The sequence below is a fragment of the Ranitomeya variabilis genome, chromosome 8 (assembly GCF_051348905.1).
Source record: "Ranitomeya variabilis isolate aRanVar5 chromosome 8, aRanVar5.hap1, whole genome shotgun sequence".
NCBI classification, from domain to species: Eukaryota; Metazoa; Chordata; class Amphibia; order Anura; family Dendrobatidae; genus Ranitomeya; species Ranitomeya variabilis.
This window is the reverse complement of record NC_135239.1, coordinates 195,208,118-195,227,304: the sequence shown is the minus strand read 5'-3', so window position 1 is coordinate 195,227,304 and position 19,187 is coordinate 195,208,118. Positions and strand designations below refer to the sequence as shown.

The following is a 19,187-nucleotide window of genomic DNA, read 5'->3' as shown; positions in this document are numbered from 1 at the left end:
TGATGGTCTCACTCTCCCTAAACACCGTAGGATGTCCCCTACAGTAGGATGTCCTTCCCTCCACACAGTATGTTGCACCCACAGTCCCACTATACAGTATAATACCCTGACCTTCCCTCACACAGTATGTGGCCCCCACAATCCTCCAACACAGTATGATGTCACCACCTCTCCCCTACAAGATATGATGCCCCCAACTTCCTACACACAGTCCCCTCCACGCAGTATGATGTCCCCACCACACAGTATGATGCCCCCACAGTCCCACCACACAGTATGATGTCCCCACCACACAGTATGATGTCCCTACCTCTCCCCTACACATTATGATGCCATCACATTCCTTCTACACAATTAGCTTCCCCCACCTTCCCTTTCACAGTATGATACCCCCACAGTCCCCCACACAGTATGATGTCCCCACCACTTCCTTATGGAGTATGATGCTCCTACAGTCCTCCCACACAATATGATGAGATGCCCCCATAGTCCCACACACACAATGCTGCCCCTAAGCGATGACTATGATCAGTGCCACTCGAAACACCTTGGCATTACTCCTTCTGTCAACAGTATTTTAAAAATGTATTAAAGTTTTGGGATCTTACCCTCAGTTACAGTGCTGTCTGAACAACCATTGGATACACTAAAAACATACTGATGGATCGTTTCGATATGAGCCCCAATGGGAGCAGGGACTAATGTGAGTGCTAAGAATCGCTGTACACCGCTGCAGAATACGTTGGTGATATATAAACATTTTTTTTTTTAACTTGACGGCACAGATAAAAATTACACCACAACTTAGAAGATTGTTGCACCCATCTGTGGACCTGCCGATGATTGATCATTGCCATTGACCATCCGAGAAGATATTGCACTAATTAATAGGTAGTGACCTAATTGCATTAGCTGTCGGTCTAATGCAGGGACAGAGCAGTGCAAGAATCGCACACGTAATTCTCACTTAATGATCTGTCTCCATTCCTTAGTTTGCTGCACATCAAACACATTTACGGACAGATGTTTGGGGGGCCGGGGACGGTGAACCTAGCGCACTAGAAAAAAGCAGAGCGGCTGGATGCACTTAGGCAAAATAACATTATTTAAGATTTGCCCTTTGCAGGATAAAAAGATCACTGAACCGTAGGTTGTTTCCTTGTCAGTGGAGTTACACGAATATCTGCGCTAAGGGTGGGCTAATGAGGGGCTATGCCGGACTCAGGACTTGCTTCAGTCCCTCCTGGGGCTGACTGATAACCCATTACTGCAAACTTTGCATCCACCTTTCATCATAACCAGAATGGTGGTTAGATGTAGCAGAGCTGAACTTGTGCACAGTTAGGCTATGTTCCCACAATCATTTTTTTGTGATTTAAAAAAAAAAACAAAAAAAAACTATTTTGCTTAATGTGTGCAAAAAATCTACAACATCAAAAATTCACCAAAAGCTCAAAAGCCTTATACTGTACATTGTATCTCCATGGAGTTTACATATTCTACACATTTTCACATTCCACCTATATTCCAAAAACATGCATATGATATTGGCACCTCATTGGGGAAATTAAAGTAATGACGTGAACGCATTCTTCATACACTAAATAAATAGCATGCAGTCCTATGCAACAAAAAAAAAAAATGAAGGATGCAAAATGACAACTTCAACTCTGCTACATCTGTACTTGAATGTAATCTATACAATAAAGGCGAAAAATAAAATTACACCGTTGTTTTTTTTCCCCCTATAAACGAAAACTTGCGCCCCTGTTATACCATTATCTTTTTCTTCCTTTGTCAGGGAGATTAAAAAAAAATAACAAGATTTTAGACAATGCAATCTCAGGATAAGTCATTATTTCTGAAAAATAGAAAAGAAAAAACAAAATAGTAATTTATTTAATATAAAAAAAGGAGATAATGTTTCATATTTGCATCGATAAAAAATTATAATTCTTAAATTAAATACAAATATTTGTAATAAAACAAATTTATAAAAAAAAAATATAAATATATAAATAAATAAATAAAATAAAAATAAGGTATGTAAAATCCCGAGCACATCTCTTGTTCTTTTAAGACTTACCGGAGCGAATATCACCATACACATTTACAAAGGAATTGATAATCCAACTCTGCGCTCTGGAAATGTATCAGAGGTTGTAGCATGCTAAACCGGACAAGATTCCCAAACGCTTCTGTGCAGAGACTTCCAGTAGAGTAAATCAAGAGGAGCAGTGAAATCGATGCAAGGAAAAGTGAGATGTTAGAAAAGAGCAAAAAAAAAAAAAGCCTCAGATTCCTTTTTTCATATTTTTTTCTTGAGGGTTGGCAAGAATTGTCATAACATTAGAGATTACTGTAGAAAGCCCATAGTAAGGCGGGGGGATCTGTGCGCTACTTTTGTGAGCTGCAGAAAGCTTCCCTGTGTTCAGAGGCTTAGCTGTACTCTGTGCAAAGCGTGGTTCATAGTAGAATACGGGAGGGGGGGATACATGTCTTATGTATAGATTCACAAATACATCCAGGGAGGAGGAGACATATACTGGGTGGCATCTCCATGTGTGGAAAAGATGAACTTCTCTTTTCTTTTCATGTGACCGTGTCTTGGATTTAACAATACATTAGCATTAGAATCGATATAGAACTGAAGTGGGCTCAGTAAAGTGGTGGTCTTCAATGTGTGTGCTAGGCTCACTAGATGAGGTGGATCCTCAAAGCCCAAGGTTTGGGTGGGTGCACGGGCCACGGTTGTCGGTGCAGCAGGAAGTTAAAGCACATAGGAAATGGGTCGCAGAGGTCACAGACAAGTAGCAGAGGTCTGGAGACCAAAGACAAGTAGCAGAGGTCTGGAGACCAAAGACAAGTAGCAGAGGTCTGAAGACCAAAGACAAGTAGAAGAGGTCCTGAACACTGCAGACAAGTCGCAGAGGTCCTGGAGACCACAAACAGGTTGCAGAGGTCCTGGAAACAGCAGACAGGTATCAGAAGTCCTGGAGACCACAGACAGGTAGCAGAGATCCTAGAGACCACAGACAGGTAGCAGAGATCCTGGAGACCACAGACAGGTAGCAGAGATCCTGGAGACCACAGACAGGTTGCAGGGGTCCTGGAGATTGCAGACAGGTTGCATGGGTCCTGGAGACTGCAGACAGCTCACTAAGGTTCTGGAGACTGCAGACAGCTCACAGTGGTCCTGGAGACTGCAGACAGCTCACAGAGGTCCTGGAGACTGCAGACAGGTTGCAGAGGGCCTGGAGACCACAGACAGGTCGCGGAGGGCATGCAGACAGCTCACAGAGGTCCTGGAGACCGCAGAGGGTCTGGAGACCACAGACAGCTCACAGAGGTCCTGCAGACTGCAGACAGCTCACAGAAGTCCTGGAGACCGCAGACAGGTTGCAGAGGGCCTGGAGACCACAGACAGGTCGCAGAGGGCCTGGAGACAGCAGACAGGTAGCAGAAATTCTGGAGACCACAGACAGGTCGCAGTGGTACTGGAGATCGCAAACAGGTAGGAGATGTCCTGGAGACCATAGACAGGTAGCAGAAGCTCTGGAGACAGCAGATAGGTAGCAGAGGCCCTGGAGACCGCAGACAGGTAGCAGAAGTCCTGGAGACAGCAGATACGTAGCAGAGGTCCTGGAGACTGCAAACAGGAAACAGAGGTCCTGGAGTCCGCAGACATGTAACAGAGGTCCTGGAGACTGCAGACATGGAGCAGAGGTCCTGTAGACCACAGACAGATCACAGAGGTCCTGGAGACTGCAGACAGGTACTGAGCAGGTCTTGGTGCACAGACAAACTAAGAATCTTAATATAAAGATCCAGGTATGTGTCTTGGGAGGCCACAGCCGATTTCACGCAGTATGGTTATATATATATTGATGAGTTATAGGGGCCTGACGGGGGGAGTTGCGTTGTATTGTTTTTAAATGGTTTTATTGTTATGTGTTACCTATTAAAGTTGTTCCCTTTTGATACGCAATAGGTGGTGTGCTTACAATCATTTAGCGGCTTCTTTTCCTTTTTTGTTTCAGTATTCATTCTAGCCACTAATGTCAGCACCCCCATTTAAGCAGTATTGATATCTACCTAGTAGTGCGCCAGCTGTCAATCTTTAGTACTATTTGCCTAGATAGAAGATCACATGGGAGCACACCGGGTTACTTGTAAAGCCCAACATGGAGTACAAGACAGGTTAGGGATGTAAGGAGCAGAGCCTTGACTCCAGAGATGTGTGTAACACTGTGGCTCTAAAAAACTATAATTCCCAGCAGCTGTAAAGCCACATGCATGCCTGTCCTCTTCATTCGCTAGGTTAGGCGGATTCATACAATTGATAGATAGGTCATAATGACTCATAATGCTGATGATGAAATGGGGACATTTCATCCCTAGCTAACAGTCTTATGGTCATCTAGTTCAGTCCTGAGAACTAGTCCATAAGATAGGTGAGCTTTATACCAATGTGGCATTACAATGGGTGGTTTTGTGCAGAAAAGGGTCCCACGATTTTGGGATTGAGATGCCGGTAAGAATACTAGTGCAACCCCACGATCTGGAGTGTTGTTCGCACTTCTACCAAGACGTCACTCAGATGTCCTCAGAAAAAAACAGAGACATTGTGTGGACAGAACTTGTCCATTCAGCGGACAAATGGAATCATCATGATTTACAATTTTTTCCATCTCATTTTTTTACGCACTCGAAAGTCTGGTGAAATATGAATGGTAAAACCAGACACATAGACCAAAAACAGGAGAAAAATGGACTATAACAAGGGTGGAAAATGAACACGTATGTGTGACTGAAGCTTGTGGCTAAATTCAGGTTAACATTGCCAATCTAGGACCAGTCATGTTAGGAAATTGGGGCAGTGGCGAGGTTCACTTACAGCTCTTCGGGTTAAGCAGGACAAATGCCTGACTTGCACAACAGAAATGACTTGTGCATATGTAACACCCCAGGTAACCGGCTGTTACAGTGATGTTGCCTTCCTTTTGGGGAGGGTGATATCACGCTTGGAGGCAAGGAGGATTCACTTTACCAGGTAAGGCACTCACATTCAACACCATCTGAATCCAGGCCAGAAGTGCGAGCTCAGGACCCGGATTCAGGGGAGCTTCCCTTAGCTATAGGCTTCCTGATCTGGACGAGGAGTTAGGCAGTCTAGAGGAGAGAGTGAGAGGAGAAGGACATCTGGAACAGACAGAGGGGCCGAGCAGCCACGTGGGAGCTGCGACCCCTGAAAAAAAAGAGTGAGAATTTGAAAGAGTTGAATAGTGGAGGAGCTTAGAGGAAAGGAGCACAGTGGAGGAAGAGGCTCAGCAGGGGAACAGCGGCAGGACACCCTCAGAGCCAGAGCGCAGAAACCAGGTACCGGGAGCCCGAGGTCGTGTTGTTCTCCAGGACGCGCAACAGAACCAGAGGGCATATGACTGTATGTCAATTGCCCACATCAAGTCTGAGGTGAAGCAGTAACCTGAGAGCCCGTGATAGAGACCCTATAAAACAAACCTGTGTCCTTGTTCTTGCCATACTTTCCACCACACCATCAGTGCCCTACACCTGGGAAGCCCTGGGGACCCCGCTTCACCTGAGGGAAGCGTCACCATCTTGCTGCATACCATCACTCCAGAGGACCCCTTTAAGCAGCGTCAGTCACCACTGACCGAACAACACAGGTGGCGTCACGAACAATAAACTTTATTCATAAAACCCCTAAAAAACATTCCCTTTAAATTGGGTGCCCAGGGCCACGGACCGGGTCGCAGCCACCATGACATCCCCTTTAAGTACCGGACCCGGTACCGGGTACCCCACGGCCCTGGCCGGTGACTCACATACTGCAATTTTTTCACTTGCACCAGCGCATTCATTGGACAGTGTCAGCGTGCTGTCTGTTGAGCCCACCTGGACGATGGAGGGAAGCATGCTTTCCTCATTCTCTCATTATACCAATGTGTTTTGTTTTGCACTTATATTTTGGATACCCTATTTGATGCCTCCTCTGATATATTATGGTGTATTTTATTTTCCTAATTACTAAATGTGTTTTACATGCGAAAAGTGTCACATCATCACTTGCATTAACCGAATACTCATGTCATGTGACACTGACATGGCGCAAAAGTCAATGAGCGGCACTTGTCAGAAAGTGTGAGTTGCCGGGGTACTAACGGCTGACGTCCTAGAGTTAGGAGGGTAGTTACGGTGGACTGCAAGGGTAATGCATAGAGAGCACCAGTACTGCTGCTCAGAAAAAGAATCCAGAGACCCCAATGTATTTAGAGAACGGGTGGTGATAGATACCAGAGCTGCTGGATGTAACCCCCATTGTACCCACTGTAGTATCAGTGGCCGAGAGACCCAAAGTGGCATCTGACTAAAGAGGACCTGAGAGAGTAACGAGGTGAGTACATTAAGGGCAGAAACTAAACTAGGGCCACAGTGACCACCATGATAATGGTCAGAAACCTATTGGGGTTGTCAGGAACCAGAGAAGAAGTGGGCCTGTGTTATATTGTGAGCCGCCATAAAAAAAGTGATCAGAATTAACCTGAGTACGGTGCCATTCAGAAAGGAAGAGCAGGGTCTGATGGCAAAGAATGAAAGTGTTCCAGAAGTTGTTCCTTCCATCACAATGCTACAAGTACCATCCCCCAAGTTAGAAGACCTTGTGAATAAATTTCCAGTTGTTTTTAAGAAGCTCCTGTGTCACGTCGGTGTGTTATCTTGGAGCCCATTACCCATCGACCGCTAAGGGAGTCTGCAGCGCCCCAGAGTCCTGGTCGTTGCAGTACTGATGATCCGCCGCTAAGGGGGGCTATGGTACGTCTGATGGCACTGAAGGAGTTCACCTGACCAGGTATCACAGACACCAATACACTTCACAGTCTGGCCTCCAGGGGGAGCTAAGGGTGCTATGTATTAGGCCACTCCTCACAGTCTGGTAAAACTGGGGGTTAGATAGGAAGTTAGAGAGAAGCTGACTGGGTTGGAACCAGGCAACATCCTGTGGCAGAGGGTGTTGCAGGGGAAGATTCAGGGGGGTCCCTGTCAGGGGTGGGATCCTGACAGAGACCTAGCGAACAGAAAGAACGTTACGGGACCGCACCTGCACTTCATCGCGGCGGTACCCCAAGAAAGGACAAGAAGCGAGGTTTATTGTGCTGAGTGAGAAACGAGATCAACACAACAAGGAGAAACACCAGTAGGAGTCGTGCTGTAAGACGAGGCAACATCCTACTGAGGCTCGCAGCCGGTGGCCGGAAACGCAGAGGAAGTATTGAGCTCCAGGCCTTACTTCAAACCTACGGCAGGACAGTCAGTTATAGGCGGGCTGTCTCACCCAACATCACCTTAACAGACACAGGGGGCAACATTGGAGAGGGGCGACTCTAGGGTCCCGGAAGACCTCCGAGCCTACCCGTCATACGGGTGCGTCCTAGCCATATAATCTGGGGGACGAAGAAGAACATCATAATCGAGTTGTGAGGGAACTTCAGAAACAGACACAACAGTTGTGAGGACTATCCCGTAAGCACAGCAGGGAAGGACTGCAACACACAAGCGCTAGAAGGTAGGCACAGATTTCCACCTGCAAAGGGAACTCTGGAGGTGCCATCGGACCGGCTGGACTCACGCAGCCCGGTTAACCGTATTTCGAACTGAGGACCCTGAAGCCTTCAGTAAAGAGGTAAAGAGACTGCAACCTGGTGTCCTCGTTATTCATCGCGACCTGCACCACACCATCATCACTCTACACTTTCACTGAACGCCCCTCAGCAGGGTCATGGAACGGGCCTAGCCACCGTGACAACCCCAGAACCGAGACACAGAGGCCTGGTACCGGGTACCCCTCGGCCCTGCGGCAGTGGGGGCGCTCCAACTTGGCGTCACAAACATGATCTACTTAAGCCTGAAGAATCAGGTCATGTGTGCCTTGGAACTGTGATTTATTATACTTGGACTGTGACTTATTGCAAAGACTGTGTATTGCCGCTTGCCGCCAAAAGTTCCCGCCAAAACCCGCCGCCATTACAGCGCAGAGGAAGAAGAAGGGCGTGACATGGGAGGAGACTACCAAAGCGGCGCCAAAAGCAGTGACCGCCCCCTCCGACTTCTGCTGCGAGATGGCGACCTGCCCAGCAGCAGAGGAGAACCGCCCCCTGATTTGCAATGGCGGGAACGAGGTGAAGAGGGAGCTCGACCTCGAAGAAATGGCGGAGTCAGGTGCACGGCTGCCGATCTCAAGACAGCGACGATGATCAGCAGGTGCCCGAGCGACGGCAAAGTGATCCCGGCTTGCCCTCACCCAGAGGCGGAACCGCATCCACCGCAGCTGAAGGATCTGAACTCCTTGGAGCCGCCGGCGGAGGAGCCGAGCCTACCTATTCCGACCACGGAGCCAGCAGGTGCAGAACCATGGAGAGCGGAGCCACATCAAGAGGCCGCCTTGGAGGAGCCGCGGTGCGGGCTGCAGCCGATTCCAGTGTCCTTGTCAACGGAACAGACCGACACCGTTGGAATCACATCAGACGCAGGTATGGGAAGCGTCCCTGTTCCCCCGACCAATCCTGCTCCCCTGACCGATCCCGCTCCCGCGATCGCTCCTCACCCCGACAATAACCGTTTCCTCTCAATGGAGCGGGTGGTGCTGACTCCCGACATGATGGGGAAGCTGGTGCCTCCGCTACCCACCAGGATGGGGGAACCCCTAGACGTGAGTGCAGAAGGGATGATTCTCCAGTGGGATTCCCCCCGGATTGGGCCAGATGGAGCTCGGGAGGAAGGCCTCACCCTTGCTGTGCTCACTTGGGAACAATATAAACAATGCTTGATTCTACATTGGAAAAACCGAAAAGAGACAGAACAAACTGACACGCCAAAAGTGAAACACCCACAGCCTGCGCGTGGCAGGAAAGACGTGGTAAAGCGGGGAACTGTGCTGGCCTTTCACCCAAAGCGGGGTTGGGGCTCCATACAGGAACCGGGACTACCGACTGACGTCTTCGTTACCAGTTGCAACATGAAGACCCCTTTCCGCAACCGACATGGTGACCCACTATTGCAAAGGGGGATCAGGTGACCTACACCCACCACCGGAGTGCACAAGGATGATGCGCTCGGAACGTCCAACGATGTGGGCCTGAGGGGGTGTCACCTGTTGCCTCGATCATGACTGAACCAGACTTGACAGACCTTGTTGCTATCGCCACAGTGCGCCTTGTTGCAGCTACCGAGCTTGCAGCCAGGGTTAGCCTTCGAATCCAGACACCGGGTGAACTGACTGCACCCGAGAGACCAACCACCGATACTGACACCGCATCCGCCGGAGACCAGGGACCGAAGTCGCCACGGTCAGGAGATGTCCACTACCGGCTGATGTCTTGCAACTTATTATGAAGCTCTGAAGTGCTCACAAACTGTGTATAGTTTACTGTCCGTCTTTCTATGTGTCTTCTTACTGCTACAACCCGACTTGGGTTAACTCTTAAAGGGATCCCTTAGTTTACCCGGGATCCCTACTTTTGCTTTTGTTGTTGTTTCTCGTTCATCATTGTTGAAAAAGAACTGCTAGATCATGAACACTGCATGATTACAAACTTATTGTAAATAGTTTGCACCTTCTTAAGGGTGCCCTCTACTGGTTTTACAAAGAAAAGGACTCTTTGCGAAGAAACTGTTCTTGGAAACAGCACCGGAGTCCTTGCTGTATACGAACTTGCAGCTTGAGAAGTTGCACTACCTCCGAGAGACTCGGTCCCTTCTTAAAGGGGACGTTCACCAATAAGCACTTAAGGTGTAATGATGTCTTAAAAGAAGAAGTAATAATGCTTACATGTAAAAGTTATATGTAGTTAGCTAGTTAATTGTAAGAAATGTTTAATACTGTGTTAGAGAATGAGGACAGGAAGTGAACCCGTGTGGGGTTAGTCGGTGAGTCCTCCTAGGAGCCATACAGAGATGGCTCAGCGATCTTGAACTGAGAGAAGGATGATAAGTTCTATACTGTGTATAGTAGCAGAAAGGCAGTAGGCCCGGATGAGAGATGGGGCGGTCCTGCAACAGAGCGAGAGGCAGTAGGCCTGGGGCAGATAGACAGGTGGTCCTGCAGATGTAAAGAAGGAAAATGAAGAAAAGTTGATTAGCCTTATAGCGTTTTATAAGAAGGTCTTTAGTGGATTCAGCGTGTATGTCGTTAAAGGCAATGTTAAATTATTGTTCAGAAATTGCACTAAGTAGAATACCCGGTTGGGTAAGATAAGTTATTTATAGTATGTTATTTAAAATATTTAACCATGTTTGTAACGTTCAAGTGTCCTCACCTCCCATAAAGGGAAGCCTTGTTAAAGTTTACTTGTTATTGCATTTCAAAAATTGTATGTCTTTTTGCTGACATGTATTGTTGTTTTCTTCCCAGTCCAGGAGTACTGGATTTAACCGGGGGGGAGTGCAGCGCCCCAGAGTCCTGGTCGTTGCAGTACTGATGCTCCGCCGCTAAGGGGGGCTATGGTACGTCTGATGGCACTGAAGGAGTTCACCTGACCAGGTATCACAGACACCAATACACTTCACAGTCTGGCCTCCAGGGGGAGCTAAGGGTGCTATGTATTAGGCCACTCCTCACAGTCTGGTAAAACTGGGGGTTAAATAGGAAGTTAGAGAGAAGCTGACTGGGTTGGAACCAGGTAACATCCTGTGGCAGAGGGTGTTGCAGGGGAAGATTCAGGGGGGTCCCTGTCAGGGGTGGGATCCTGACAGAGACCTAGCGAACAGAAAGAACATTACGGGACCGCGCCTGCACTTCATCGCGGCGGTAGCCCAAGAAAGGACAAGAAGCAAGGTTTATTGTGCTGAGTGAGAAACGAGATCAACGCAACAAGGAGAAACACCAGTAGGAGTCGTGCTGTAAGACGAGGCAACATCCTACTGAGGCGCGCAGCCGGTGGCCGGAAACGCAGAGGAAGTATTGAGCTCCAGGCCTTACTTCAAACCTACGGCAGGACAGTCAGTTATAGGCGGGCTGTCTCACCCAACATCACCTAAGCAGACACAGGGGGCAACATTGGAGAGGGGCGACTCTAGGGTCCCGGAAGACCTCCGAGCCTGCCCGTCATACGGGTGCGTCCTAGCCATATCATCTGGGGGACGAAGAAGAACATCATAATCGAGTTGTGAGGGAACTTCAGAAACAGACACAACAGTAGTGAGGACTATCCCGTAAGCACAGCAGGGAAGGACTGCAACACACAAGCGCTAGAAGATAGGCACAGATTTCCACCTGCAAAGGGAACTCTGGAGGTGCCATCGGACTGGCTGGACTCACGCAGCCCAGTTAACCGTATTTCGGACTGAGGACCCTGAAGCCTTCAGTAAAGAGGTAAAGAGACTGCAACCTGGTGTCCTCGTTATTCATCGCGACCTGCACCACACCATCATCACTCTACACTTTCACTGGACGCCCCTCAGCAGGGTCACGGACCGGGCCTAGCCACCGTGACAACCCCAGAACCGAGACACAGAGGCCCGGTACCGGGTACCCCTCGGCCCTGCGTCAGTGGGGGCGCTCAAAGTCCAATGCCTTTGGCTCCTCCTTACCGCGCCATATTAAGCCAACAGCACATTGACCGATCAAACAATTGTCTGCACCTAGCTTAAGGTAAAAAAAAATTGAAGATTTAGGCAGCGGTCCTTCTGAGTGATACTTTAATCACACTTATAACGTTTCATCTCACACTGGGGCCTATCTCAAGATAAGACAATGGTTCAAACAATTCAAAGAATCATCACTAAGAAAAGTTTCTTCTATGATTAGTTATATGACAAGAAGGTTTTATGTGAGTCTCATGCATCCATATGCTATGCATATTTAAGATCAGATTTTACATACTGAAATTTTCAATGTCATTTAAAGCTAGTTTAAAATCTAATAAAGCAATCATATACAGATATAGATAGATAAAATAGATAGAATAAATTGGATAGATATTCTGTGAATATTTAATGTCATAAGCCCCTTTATATAATAAACTAGCACACTTTAGTGCCTTTCATGTGGCACTAAAGGGTGTTTAGCTTTATTTAACCTATTAAATAAGCAATTCATTTAAAAAATGAGATTCCTCCCTTTGTGTGGCATCCCCTTTTTTTAAATAACCAGCTAAGGGAAAGCAGACAGCTGTGAGCTGGTGTTATTATTCTGGAAAGGGACCAATATCCATGGAGCTTCCTAGCCTATTAATAATCAGGAAGAGCCCAGGCTAATTGGCAGAATTGATGGATGTGCCATTTCTGGGGTGGCTGAGAGCTGGTGTTATTAGTCTGGGAAGGGGCCAATATCCATAGCCCTTCCCAGCCTATTAATATCATACTACAGCTGTCTGCTTAGCCTTTGCTGGTTATTAAAAATAGGGGGGACCCCACATCATTTTTTTTGGGTCCCCCTTTTTTAATAACCAGTAAAGGCTACGCAGGCAGCTATGAGCTGATATTAATAGGCTGGGAAGCTCACAGCTGTCTGCTTTTATCTCAGCTGGTTATTAAAAATAAAGATGACCGCATGCACTAAACTTTATCAGCATGCACCAGAGACAATAAAAACGCTGCAAAATCTCAGCAAAACCTGATTTTTGTAAGCAGCTTCTTTACTGCCAAGAGAGCAGAAAAAAAATGCAGCAAAAATGCAACATGCGAACATAGCCTTCATCAGACTTTACCTTCTCTTTGGGAGTGCCCAGGAGAAGGGACGTTTTAAAAACTTTTGCCGATTTATATCAAAGTTTTAAAAAGTGAATGTGTGTTTTCATTACCTTAACCCATAAGTAGGTCAGACCTTAAAGGGAATCTGTCACCAGGTTTTGGTTATCCCATCTGAGAGTAGCACGATATAGGACACCAAGGATTGGAGTGAAAATGAGTTACGTCTGCACTGCCGGTGGAAGAGTGATGAGGATTTAGAATCCAGGAATTGGTCAACGCGTTTCAACGTGTCACGCTTCTTCATCAGGACAAAACACAATGATACATACAGTGAACAAGTGCAAGTATAAATATACATATATATCACTTTTCCATTGGCAGCGTAGGTTTAACCCATTTCCACTCCAATCCTTGATCTTCTTGTGGGTCTGCAGCCACCTAAGCCTTTTTAGCAGGTGGGATCACACAACCCGACCAGGTGAACACCATTGTCCACATTCTATCAATTTCGAATTTGCTAATTGTCCTTCTAGCTCTACATTCAGCATAATGTAGGGGGGAGACCTTCTTGCTACGAGGCCAGATGGAATGGACCATTGGGCATCGAAAATGGAGTTGTGGATAAAGGCAAATACTAACTCTTCTCTTAATTTATACCAGTCCGACCCCTTTTTTATCAGCCGGATATCCAAACTTACTTTCAAGACCCCCAGAAAACAACTAATTTTGCCTTGGAAAGTTGCCTTTGGAAGCTCATCAGAGACACAATAATCAGAAAGACCTCCATTCTAGCGCATTGAATGGTCACTTTTGGTTATTTTTAAGAACGGATGTAAAAGCTGCCTATGTGGGCAGCTCTCTCTATTTACTTCTCTCTGATTTATGGAAACGGCCAAGTAAGCGAAGCGAGAAAGCAATGTTCAGAGCAATAAATGCCAAATTGAACCCATTAAAACTTACGATACAAAATAAACACCATTTATTACCACCTTGCTGATGCTATAATCTACAGAAAGCCTAATTACCGTCAATAGTACTTGCACAGATAACTGGCCTTCAGAAGCTTGTAAGAAGCACCTGTAAAAATGCATTTTCTACTCCACTCCCACATGAAAATCATTATTTCTCGCACACGTTATTGGTTTCTGGACAGAACTTGTCAATCACGTTGTCTGCAGTAGGATGAATCTTCCTACATTGACGAGTGAACTTAACGCTGTAATGTAAGAAAAAGGATACATTTATTATGACTTTCCTAAATTTGGCTGTTCTGACTATCGGGATGATAGGTATTTAGCACGACAAGGTGCAGGGCTGGTTTAGCAGGGATGTGATAAATTAGGATGGCGCTGAGTAGGTTCCCATGAGTTTTTACCTTCTAACAATGGTGCAGCGCCCCAGAGTCCTGGTCGTTGCAGTACTGATGCTCCGCCGCTAAGGGGGACTATGGTACGTCTGATGGCACTGAGGGAGTTCACCTGACCAGGTATCACAGACACCAATACATTTCACAGTCTGGCCTCCAGGGGGAGCTAAGGGTACTATGTATTAGGCCACTCCTCACAGTCTGGTAAAACTGGGGGTCAGATAGGAAGTTGGAGAGAAGCTGACTGGGTTGGAACCAGGCAACATCCTGTGGCAGAGGGTGTTGCAGGGGAAGATTCAGGGGGGTCCCTGTCAGGGGTGGGATCCTGACAGAGGCCTAGCGAACAGAAAGAACGTTACGGGACCGCGCCTGCACTTCGTTGCGCCTGCACTTCAAGAAAGGACAAGAAGCGAGGTTTATTGTGCTGAGTGAGAAACGAGATCAACGCAACAAGGAGAAACACCAGTAGGAGTCGTGCTGTAAGACAAGGCAACATCCTACTGAGGCGCGTAGCCGGTGGCCGGAACGCCGAGGAAGTATTGAGCTCCAGGCCTTACTTCAAACCTACGGCAGGACAGTCAGTTATAGGCGGGTGGTCTCACTCAAATCACCTAAGAAGACATAGGGGGCAACAGTTGGAGAGGGGCGACACTAGGGTCCCGGAAGACCTCCGAGCCTACCCGTCACATGGGTGCGTCCTAGCCATATCATCTGGGGGGACGAAGAAGAACATCAAAATCGAGTTGTGAGGGAACTTCAGAAACAGACACAACAGTTGTGGGGACTATCCCGTAAGCACAGCAGGGGAGGACCACAACACACAAGCGCTAGAAGGTAGGCACAGATTTCCACCTGCAAAGGGAACTCTGGATGTGCCATCGGACCGGCCAGACTTGCGCAGCCCGGTTAACCGTATTCCGAACTGAGGATCCTGAAGCCTTCAGTAAAGAGGTAAAGAGACTGCAACCTGGTGTCCTCGTTATTTACTGCGACCTGCACTGCACCATAACATCATCACCATCCCCACCTTTCATTGGGCGCCCCTCAGCAGGGTCACGGACCGGGTCTAGCCACCGTGACCACCCCAGGACAGAGACTCAGAGGCCCGGTACCGGGTACCCCTCGGCCCTGCGGCAGTGGGGGCGCTACAATGGATATTGGCAGAATAATTACACTATAGAGGTTAGAAGAGTTTAGCCATACTTGTCGCAGAGCCACCTTCCTTTCCATCAGAACATGCCTGAAAGATACCTCAATTCTAACCCCCTGAATGTGCCCCTGGACTCAGCATTAAGTCAATGAAAATAATTGGGGGAATTTGGCTTTTGTGAGGCCTGGAGATTTTGCTAGCTCTTGAGAGGTCTCCACTTTTTCGAGGGCCCTCCTGGATATTCTGGGACAGTTGAATTATGACCTAAGCACTCATTTAGTCCCTCCATCCATTCGAATGACTCTCCCGTTACCGTAATTCACCACCCTTTGTTCCGAAATTCATTGTGGAATGATGGAGCCTTAGACAAGTTTACACTGCACCTGGAAAACAGTGATATGCTCAAACCGTACTTGTCCTTTCTCCATAAATGGTCCTCAGAGGTGAACTTTCATGGTGCTCCATGTATATACCCCAATCTAGAATGGTAATATAGATAACCATGTCTAATCTGTCATGGTACTATGGAGTTTTAATTCCATCGTTTGTGGTTTCCAGATGCTAATACACTACTTAAAAAAATAAAAGGAACACTTAAACAACACAATGTAACTCCAAGTCGATCACACTTCTGTGAAATCAACCTGTCCAGTTATGATGCAACACTGATTGGGAATCAATTTCTCCTGCTGTTGTTCAAATGGAACAGACAACAGGTAGAAATGATAAGCAATTAGCAAGAGTACCCCTATAAAGGAGTGGTTCTGCAGGGGGTGACCACAGACCATTTCTTTGTTCTCATCCTTTTTCGCTGTTGTTTTGGTCGCTGTACAGCAGCATGAGGCAGTGTTTACAATACACAAAAGTTGCTCAGGTAGTGCAACTCATCCAGGATGGCACATCAATACGAGAAAGAAGGGTAGCTGTGTCTGTCAGGACAGTGTCCAGAGTATGGAAAAGATGCCAGGAGACAGGCCGTTACACCAGGAGACATGGAAGGGGCTGTAGGAGGGCAACAACCCAGCAGCAGGACCGCTATCTCCTCCTTTGTACAAGGAGGAACAGGAGCAGCAGTGCCAGAGCTCTGCAAAATGACCTCCAGCAGGTCACTAACATCCATGTGTCTGCTCAATTTATCAGAAACAGACTCCATGAGGGTGATGTGAGGTCCCAACATTCACAAATGGGTGTTGTGCTAACAGCCCAATGCCGTGCAGGGTGATTGGCATTTGCCAGAGAACAACAAGATTGGCAGATATGATATTGGCACTGTCACGATCCAGTTTTGGATGCGTGGCAGCTCTGGTTCCACTATGATTTAAATGTAGCTTTTTTCCTTTCACGGCCAGCAATGGTTAACGTCTGTTTCCCTTGCTGGCTGTGTACTGCAATTGCAGAGTTGCTAGGTCAGCTGATGTGGGTGGTGACCACTCCCACCATACTTTAAATAGTCACCTGATGCATCAGCTGACTGTCGGTGATAGAGCAATCTATGTTGACCAAGCCTGGAGTAAGGAGCTCTCTGGTTGCAGTGGTGAATCTGCTGGTTTCGTGGAGTTTGTGGTCTGGGTGGCTTTCTTCAGCTGTGCGGTGCTTTGCAGCAGAGAAGGCTATTAAGCTAAGTTTGGTGTTGTTTCCTTGTCTGTCTTGTGTTTGTCACTATCCCTTGTGTTGTACCATCTGCAGTGGTGAGGCTAGTGTCCTTGCCGGTCAGTGCACTAGCCAGGGCAGTGCGAGGTGACAGCAAGGACAAGGTTCCTGATGGTGGCAGGGGAAGGACCCACTTAGGGGGTTAGGGGAGTGCAGGGAAAGGCTCAGTTTGGAACTCAGGCGTTGTCCATCCCTCATTCCCTATTGGTAGGGCCTTCCTCTCCTTTTACCATCCCGTTGTATATTCTAGCTAAATTTGGAGCAAAAAGGGTCTCAGATACCCTGCACACTGGGTTTTAGAAACTTTTTGCACCTACTTAATTAAGCATGTGGCTTATAGATAAGTGGGGTGTAGCTCAAATGTATCAAAGTACAATGACATTTTGGCACCAAATATTGGATGAAACTAAGTGAATCAGTAGTAATGTTCAACATGTCTGACACTTCCAACAATAGGCTCCACTATATCACCCAGCATCAGTCAATGATGAGTTTGGTGTATCTTTAGACTGCCTAGTCTAAATATTAGGATAAATAAATCTGGTCGTTGCCAATGTGTCATTTTATTAAACTGAAATATAATCCACTAAAATCACGATGGGCATCTAAGTCTGCACGGAGAACCTTACTCTGTTCCGATCAATAAATTAAACATAGCAAGGGTCAGGTAACACCGAAAACGTTGATAAATAATTCCTAAGTTTGAAGATTTTTTTTCAATAAAATGAGAATAAATACATGAAAGGTAATTTCTGATGAACCACTACCTAAACCCCTGAGAACAAGACAGACCACTTATTCTTTAGGGCGAATTACATGCATAGAATTTGTGCATAATTTTCATTATCCTGTCTTTAGTTTTACTGTTTATCCTTAAAAGGGGATGTCTAGGAGACCACACTTCTATGCCCACAGAACAATCGTTAATAAGATCGTTCTGTGCATATACTGTTACTCAACTATCCACGCTGAGTTTCTCAGGTAACCTAGTGAGCTCTTCTGACATCATCACCCCAGACCTTTTCAGGCTGGCTCGGGCACAGGCCAGGTGCTTGGGTATGAAGTAGCTTTAGTTCCACAGCAGTCTCAAGTTTTTGCAGCAGTTTGCAGTTTTTTCTCTTTGCTCAGCTCCAATGTGTCCGTAACCTCAGCTTCTCCTGACTTCCATGGTACAACCAGAGTTATTTCCTCATTTTTTTATGTTGTCAACACAAATTTCTCAGCAGTCACGTTATCAACTTTTAGCAAATGTTTTGTGGTCCTGTCCACACCTGGCCAGAGCAATCAAGGTAATACATCTCTTCAAGTGAATCTCCAGTTTGCCTATATTACATTATATTACACTGCTGCTTGGCAATAACTTACTACCTTCAAGTACCAATTTGCATACATTGCTGCTATTAACCATTTCCCTGCTGAAAGATACCAGACTGCATTTACTTCTACACCTGTGATTAACCATTTTCTTGCTGGAAGATACCATTCTGCATTTACTTCTCTGTTACTCCTGTGATTAACCATTTTCTTGCTGGAAGATACCATACTGCATTTACTTCTCTGTTTTACCTGTGGTTAACCATTTTCCTGCTGGAAGATTACAGACTGCTTTCACTTCTCTGTTGTACCTGTGATTAACCATTTTCCTGCTGGAAGACTCCAGATAGCATTTCTGAAATTAATTGCAACCCCACTGGAAGATGCTAGTTTCCTCTACAATTTCCATGTGTATCCACATAAGTGGCTCTGCTTCATCTGTGCTACCTACTCCCCTTGTTTGTCTTCTGTCCTGACTATCTTGCTGCCTATTCTTCTGTTATCTGCATGTCATCCATCAAGACCATTACATCCAGTCCGCATTGGTCACCCCGAGATACGGCTTTCATAATCTACTTTACCAGATGAGCCCTTATGACATAGGATATCATTTTATTGGTAGCTCATCACCTGAATTGCTCATTGTTTCTGGTGCTTGCCTTGTTCTTTCAAGGGTTTGTCAGCTTGTTTAGAATTGACTGATAGTCGAACACTCATTCCCTGATCAACAGCCGATGAAAATGGACCCTAATTTATATAACACTGATAGTATAGTATAGTTATGAGTGATTTGATGTATCTGTCACCGTACTGATTACACACTATATATGTTTATTGTAGGTTTATTGATTCATTGTAATTAGTGATGATTTGTACATGTGTTTTTTATGTATACTTTTGCTGATTTTTCATTTGCTCCTCCTCCTTCCTTCCCTCTGCATAGACTTCAATGGACAGCAGTAATCTGATCACTCAGTGAGCTGGCATGAGTCAGATTTT

The 19,187-nt window shown here is 46.5% G+C and overlaps 1 protein-coding gene across 2 annotated transcripts in view; it reads right to left on the bottom strand.

The window, feature by feature from the left end:
- Positions 1 to 19,187, bottom strand: part of SYNPR (synaptoporin) — a 187,270-nt gene that overhangs the window by 105,435 nt on the left and 62,648 nt on the right. Inside the window, exon 1 of one of the 2 annotated variants that reach the window (XM_077275883.1) lies at positions 2,087 to 2,480. The exons of the other annotated variant lie outside the window; for it this stretch is intronic. Coding sequence (XP_077131998.1) covers positions 2,087 to 2,110 — 24 coding nt within the window. The 5' untranslated portion in view covers positions 2,111 to 2,480. Of the gene's footprint in view, positions 1 to 2,086; positions 2,481 to 19,187 lie in introns of those variants that run through there. 2 annotated transcript variants of the gene reach the window in all.